The 7,127-nt window shown below is 42.2% G+C and overlaps 1 protein-coding gene across 1 annotated transcript in view; it reads right to left on the bottom strand.

Moving 5' to 3' along the window:
* The window catches only part of LOC119411572 (ankyrin repeat domain-containing protein 13B), a 26,692-nt gene extending 22,671 nt beyond the window's left edge, over positions 1-4,021 (bottom strand). Inside the window, exons 1-3 of the mRNA XM_037678526.1 lie at positions 3,996-4,021; positions 3,663-3,729; positions 2,227-2,308 (exon numbers count right to left, since the gene is read on the bottom strand). Coding sequence (XP_037534454.1) covers positions 2,227-2,308; positions 3,663-3,729; positions 3,996-4,021 — 175 coding nt within the window. The remainder of the gene's footprint in view (positions 1-2,226; positions 2,309-3,662; positions 3,730-3,995) is intronic.
* Positions 4,022-7,127: the final 3,106 nt, after the last annotated feature.

Genomic DNA, 7,127 nt, shown 5'->3' with positions numbered 1-7,127 from the left:
TTATTATTATTATTATTATTATTATTATTATTATTATTATTATTATTGTTGTTATTATTATCATTATTATTGTTATTATTATTATTATTATTATTATTATTATTGTTATTGTTGTTATTATTATTATTATTATTATTATTATTATTATTATTATTATAATCATCATCATTATTATTGTTATTATTATTATTGTTATTGTTATTATTATTATTATTATTATTATTATTATTATTATTGTTGTTGTTGTTGTTGTTGTTGTTGTTGTTATTATTATTATTATTTTTATTTTAATTCTAACAATCAAAAATAAATCAAATCAGGACAAAAACGTCCACAACTTGTTTCCAAAAACATCATCATGATAATTTGATTTCTGATTTCCTGTTTTTGTTTTTGCAACATTTCTGGTTATGCGTCTCACAAAACAAAAGTCTGGAGGAAGAAAGGACTGGGTGGTGGGCGGGTGGGGGTCACTGACCTCCTGAAATCTGATTGGTCACTGAGATGCTAAAACCTTTTTCTCACTGCGCTGCAACTGTCAATTTACAAGGATCTTTCCAAAATGTAACTAGGCCTCACACTGTGTCACAGTTCATGTGTGAAAAGTTTCAGCAACTGATCTCTCATTTAACAAAGTCACTGCAAGCATCTGATACTGGTCTCAGTTCAGTTTTCTTGAGCCAGAAAGTGTGAGAAATATGAGAACTCTTTGAGATAGGTTGGCAACATGTGGAACTAACATGTGACTGATTAGAGACAACAATGAGAACCGGACATTACTAGAACTGGGTGACCCAACCATTATTGACTGCAGCAGGTCAGTCTGGGTTTCATCCAGGTTTGGGTCTTCATCCAGAAGATTCTGAACTTCTCTAAGATCCTTAACACTTGAAGACTGATGACAAAAGGATTGCTGGACTTGGAAGAGGTCCCAATATTATATGGCTCAGATTTATCAATCATTGCAGCACTGTCATTTTGTTATTAATGCCAAAGCTGCCGAAGCAGCGTGGCACGCCACGTCTAAAATACGTCGGACGTCTCCTGATCTAAAACTATTCCACCATCGAGCCATCGTGGCAACTTAAACTTTCATGTACTGATGGTTATGGCTTGTCACTGCTTTGCATGATGGCTCAGAAGCATAACAACAGCGAGTTGACTTTAACTTACAATGAACTTTAACCCTTAATAGAAATTACAAAACAGTTTTTTTTAATGAGACACAAATGAACTCCTTGTCCGACTGGATAGCTCAGGTGAAACATGTCAGGTTAACCCCCTTGAGCCGCGGGTTTGAGTCCAATCCATCCATTCTTCTATCCATTATCTTTACCCGTTTATTCCATTTTGGGTCACGGTGGTCGCTGGTGCCCATGTCCAGCAATCACTGTGCGAGGGGCGGGGTACACCCTGGACAGGTCGCAAGTCCATCACAGGGCCTGAGTCCAATCCATGACCAAAAATTTATAAATTAGTACATAAAAGTACTAAAGTCGTGGATAAAGTGCCTTGGATTAGAACACGTATCAGCAGTGTTTTGGGGGTTGCTGTGGTGCAGAGATAGGGCAGCTGACTGGGGACCAGAAAGTTGCAGGTTCAAATCCTTGCTACAGGCTCAGCTCCCCACCATGCCTACATGTTGTTTTGTTCATGAGCAAGACACCCAATCCCTAACTGCTCCCCGGGTGTTTACATAGCTGCCATACATAGCAAGCTATATGTATAGCTTTGTATTCACAGTTATTCATCCCTCCTGAAGTTTTACCAAGAGTTCCTTTACATCTTTATCATCTAAGTCAGATCTGTTCGTCATAGCGCTTCATTCATCAGAGACTTTTCCTCTCACTGTCATAAGATTGGTCAAAAAGCTATAAAACATATAAAGTTAACAAAACAGCATAAAGGGAAGTATAGTTTCTGGTTCAGGGGTCAGTGTGTTGCTGCCAGGAGTTCTTTCCTCCTGCAGATTCTTAGACGGAGATTCTGACCTGCCAGACCAGATCTGTGATCTCATTGTTCTGGAGACTGTCTGAAGCTTGATCTTTTGACAACCACAGTCCAGTGAGGGGAGCCCGCTAATCCTGTGTGATTTATATTCCCAACCAGAGAATGAGACAGAACCACAGAGTGAACATTACATGACCTGTCACGCGAGACCTTTGAGGGATCTTAGAACGCTGAAGAGCTCATTGGCTCCTTCATCAGACGTGGTGACACGGTTACCTTTTGTCTTGTTCTTGTTCTGATCCGTTAGATGATCTGTTCTGGTCCTGGTGATCAGCTCAACGTTGGACGCTGCATACACCTGAGGGGAGATATTTTTACTTTTAATTAACAAAAAAATACCTATAACAGCAAAAACATGTTCTTTTTTGCATTCCTTTTGTTGCCACTTATCAAAAGTGTCCAAACTCCACTCCGAAGTGTTTGACTGTGTATTTTGTGTTTTATTACACAACCAAATATGAGTTTGCAAAGCAACATTTCACAGTTCACACCAGAACACAAAAGTTCATCACCAGTGGGCTTAAAATAAAACTCAAAGTAAATAATTGAAGCGGCTGCTGGTTGTGAGCTCTAACTGGAAAGTGAAACACCCAGAGTGCAGCTTGAAGGCGTAAAAGAACCACAGAAAAATCTGCATTTTACTGTATAACCCAAATACCTTCCAGATGCCCTTGGGTAACACTGACCCACGAGTCCTCAGTCTTAACAATGTCTTGTGGGTCCTTTGGACACAATGGGTGCAGGGAGGTTTCTGGTACTGGTCTCAATCGGTCCAGGCAGTAAACGGCAACAAACCAGTTCAAGGTTTGTTGTTTCCTTTGTTTCGAGACCATCTGGACTTTTACGAGCTTGTAATAAATTGCTTAAATTGGTCAAGGATTCGTGTTTAAAGTGCCTTAAATAAAACAAAAGAAAGCATTTAAAAATGATGTTATAGCTGGACCCCTAGTCTAACTCATGACATGAGGGTGTCCGCCTGTTCTTCTAGTTTTTACATTTCACACCCAGTGTTTTAAGTTATACGGACATGCTCCACACCTTGTTTCCTGTTTATGATATATTTTCATGGGTCTGTTACAGCACCACCTACAGGCCTGGCATAGTTACTACAGAGTTTGGTATAATTTTCTTTGAGTCCATATAAAAGACAAAATATTCAGCAAACTGTTTCCACTATGGGAGTGTGCTGTTTGTGGTGGGACTCAGTTTGTTGATGGTTCCTCAGATTGAAGAAGTCCTTCGGATGAAGAACGAAATGTCTCAGCAAAAAGAAGAAATCGTCCAGATGACCAGACTGGACATTGTTGGATTCTTACCTGGATTATTGAGCATGAACTTTGGTGCATATTTAAGACATTTATTGAAACTGTGCAGTGTTTACAGATCTTTTGCAACAGCAAAAATAAAAAGGGTGTTGGAAACATGTTTCTGTTTGGAGAAGGCCTCACAGCAGATTTAAAAACTTTAATCTCCACTTTTGTAGTTTGAACTTAGAAAGCTCCGTGGATGATCACTGAAAAGAAGTCCAGCTGGCTTTAAAAATAAATAGATAAATAAAAATGTTTAGGATTGACCTTGGATAACTAAGAATTTACATCACCATATGAGCTTGGACAGATTTGTTGTTTTCTTCTGAGCAGCTGGCATTTTACCTTGGCTTCATATCCATTCACAATCTCCGTCTTCTCACTCCTCCAGCCCAGGATGCCTGTCTTATTCCTGCAACAGTGAAACAACAGACACCAGGTCAGTTCAAGATTGTTACACTAGGTAAACTACAAACAACAGTTCAGAGAAATCCTCCTAGATCACAGCAAACGTGATGCATCAAGTCTCACTTGTAATACTGAGGCTGAAAACATTTCACCCATTCTCTCTGTTTGCCATCAGAGCAGACCAGCAGCTCAGTGAGTTATTAGGAAGGCTGCCCAGAAGTTGGTGAGTCATGCCTCATCTACTGGTTCTTGTGGACCCATTCCACAGACCTTACAGGAGGGTTTACTCCCCTCATGTCAGCCTTTCTGAAGAGGAGGATCTGTCGGATAGTTAAACCTCGGATTCAGAGTCAGAGATTCTTTATTTGTCATACGCACCGCATGTGGTACATGTGGTGGAACGAAATTGGGTACACAGGGTCCCAGTTACATCCAACAAAAGTATTAAATGTAAAAGAAAAACAGTAATAAGATCTAAGATATGAACTAAGAAAAATGTTAACTAAAAATGCACTAAGCACTAATAGTACAAAAACAATATGCCAAACAGCAGCACGAACATGAGTCTGTGTGAGCAGATGAGCACGAATGAACACAGCAGTGTGAAATAAATCAGTGGCATGATGTAATTTTTCACAGTGATTACCCTGGTTAGATAAAAATGAGGCTAACAGCCTCAGGGTAGAAGCTGTTCCTCAGTCTAGTGGTTCTGCACTTAATGCTCCTCAACCTCCTGTCTGAGTGGAGCGGGGCAAAAAGTTTGTGCTGGATGAGTGGGGTCCTTCATGATGCAGGTGTAGATGTATGTGATGGTGGGGAGACTGACTCCAACAGACTTCTGTGCAGCCTTCACCACTCTCTGCAGAGCTTTTCTTTCTGCAGCTGTGCAGCCTCCATGCCACACGTTGATGCTGGAGCACAGGATGCTCTCCACTGCACACCTGTAGAAGGAGGTGAGGACTGAGCTTCCCAGACCAGCTCGTCTCAGCCGCCTGAGGAAGTAGAGTCTCTGATGTGTTTTCTTGATCAGGCTGGTGGTGTTGTTGCCCCCAACTGAGGTTGATATTCAAGTGTACCCCAAGTACTTGTAGCTAGAGACCAATTCCACTTTTTTTTTTCTCTCTGTGCCCCCCTTTTCGTCCTGTGAACCCTTAAGGAGCCTCTTTATTTTCTGCATACCTCCTAATTCGAAACATCAGCTGATCTCTCAACAAAATTGATCAACTTCTCCCGACAGGAGTCAGGGTAAGGAGGACCCTCTTTCCTTGACAGAAACAAATTGGATTCATGATGACAACTGGTGTTTTTGCAGTTTGGCTGGTGAATTCTGGATTGTAAATTTGTGTGGATGGGTCGAAGCTTGACAGCGCTCAGACTGAATTATGTGCAATTCCATCAGAGAGCTGGAGCAGCTGTTATCAGGACTGTGGACTCTATAGCAGCATACATGAAGGTGGGAATAATCTTGGAGAAGCTGTGAGCTCGACTTTTGGCATAAAGGATCAATTCGGCTGTTTTGAAGTTTGAAGTAGAGTGCCCTCTCCAGGTCGGGGAGGAGGTCCTACCCTCATCTATGGTCATGAGCTTTGGGTTGTGACCGAAAGAACGAGATCTCGGATACAAGCGGCCAAAATGAGTTTTCTCCGCAGGGTGTCTTGGCTCTTCCTTAGAGATAGGGTGAGAAGCTAGGTCATCCGGGAGGGACTCAGAGTAGAGCTGCTGCTTCTCCACGTCGAGAGGAGCCAGTTGAGGTGGCTCGGACATCTGGTTAGGATGCCTCCTGGACGCCTCCCTGGTGAGGTGTTCCAGACACGTCCCACCAGGAGGAGACCCAGAGGAAGACCCAGGACACGCTGGAGGGACTATGTTTCTCGGCTGGCCTGGGAGCACCTCGGGATTCCCCCGGAGGAGCTGGCCCAAGTGACTGGGGAGAGGGAAGTCTGGACCTCCCTATTTAAGCTGCTACCCCCGCGACCCGACCCCGGATAAGCGGAACAAAATGGATGGATGGATGGATGGATGGATGGATGAATGGATGGATGTCAGCCTTGACACAACTGAGGTAATGGTGCCAGTAAAAAAAAAAAAAAAAAAAAAACTTTGATCATTAGAACAATTTCTTGTTTCATCAGATCTAATGACCTGAGATCTAAAACAAACAGAAAGCATGTTAGGGAGATGGGATTAGCATGCTAACATTAGCATTTCTCTTAAAACAGCTGTTTTCAACAAATTCAAACACTGATGTTGACTCTAAAAGTAATCTTTCTGACAGAGTTTAAAAGGCTTATTCATGCCTTTTACCATTTTATGGTTTTAAACTTTAACCTGATTTAAGTCCTGCTCAGATTAATTAATATTTGTTGTATTTATCTGTATATTTTCATCAGCAGCACTTCATGACACACACACACACACAGACACACACGCACGCACGCACGCACGCACGCATGCACACACACATACACACACACACACACACACACACTTTAACAGGTTCCTGCAGATTTCATGCTGAACAGTTGTGAGAAAACAAAAAAATACACACAACATGAGTTGCTGAACTTTGTTGCCGTGAACCACTTTGGCTGTGGCTGCCTGCCTGGGAGGAGTCGATGGGGAACAGGACAGCCCCCCAGAAACCATCTTGTCTCCAGCAAACTGGTTGGTCCACTTAAGGAGTGTACTGCTTAGTGGGAAACATTTTACTTGGAACTACTCGGACTAATGAAGCCCTCCGGATAGAGGGCGAAACGTCTCTACAAAAAATAAATTGTCCAGATGACCTGACTGAGCATTATTGGAGTTGAATGTAGAATAGACACATGCACAGGGACAACATGCAAACAGAACCTGGATGGGTTTCAAACCCACAACCTTGTTGCTCCAAGGCCACATCACTGACCAACCACACCACTGTGTAGCTCAGCTCAATATTTTGTTTTAAAACTTTTCTAAAGTCATCCCAGTCCTTGATAAAGTGGCTCTTGTGTCAAATTTTCTACAAAGTCTCATGAAATCTGGGCTGGACGTTTGTGCAGAACCTCTGTAATAAACTGAATAATCACTAGGCTCCATGGTGTCTTTAAAGAAGGAAAATAAAAAACAGGAGACAACGTCTTCCTCTTTTTTAAGTCATTTTGTTCAGTTTATTTTAAGCTGAAAATCTCAAAACTTAACACCCAGGCTCTTCCTCTGGAGGTCACCCCCCCCCCCCCAACACACACACACACCATGGTAACTGGCCCGTCCGTGCTGTTTGACTCAGCTGTTGGCTCTGAAGCATCATAAACAGATTATCGTCGTGCAGACAGGAGTGCTGAGTGGGGGAAAGGCAGCGAGGTGACATGGAGGTGGAGGAGTGACAGGAAGATGATTACACTTCACAGTGGTACTCTTCAC

The sequence above is a fragment of the Nematolebias whitei genome, chromosome 6 (genome assembly GCF_014905685.2).
Source record: "Nematolebias whitei isolate Nwh7 chromosome 6, NemWhi1, whole genome shotgun sequence".
NCBI lineage: Eukaryota > Metazoa > Chordata > Actinopteri > Cyprinodontiformes > Rivulidae > Nematolebias > Nematolebias whitei.
Note: the sequence above shows the minus strand (reverse complement) of the source record. Positions and strands in the feature narration are given on the sequence as shown.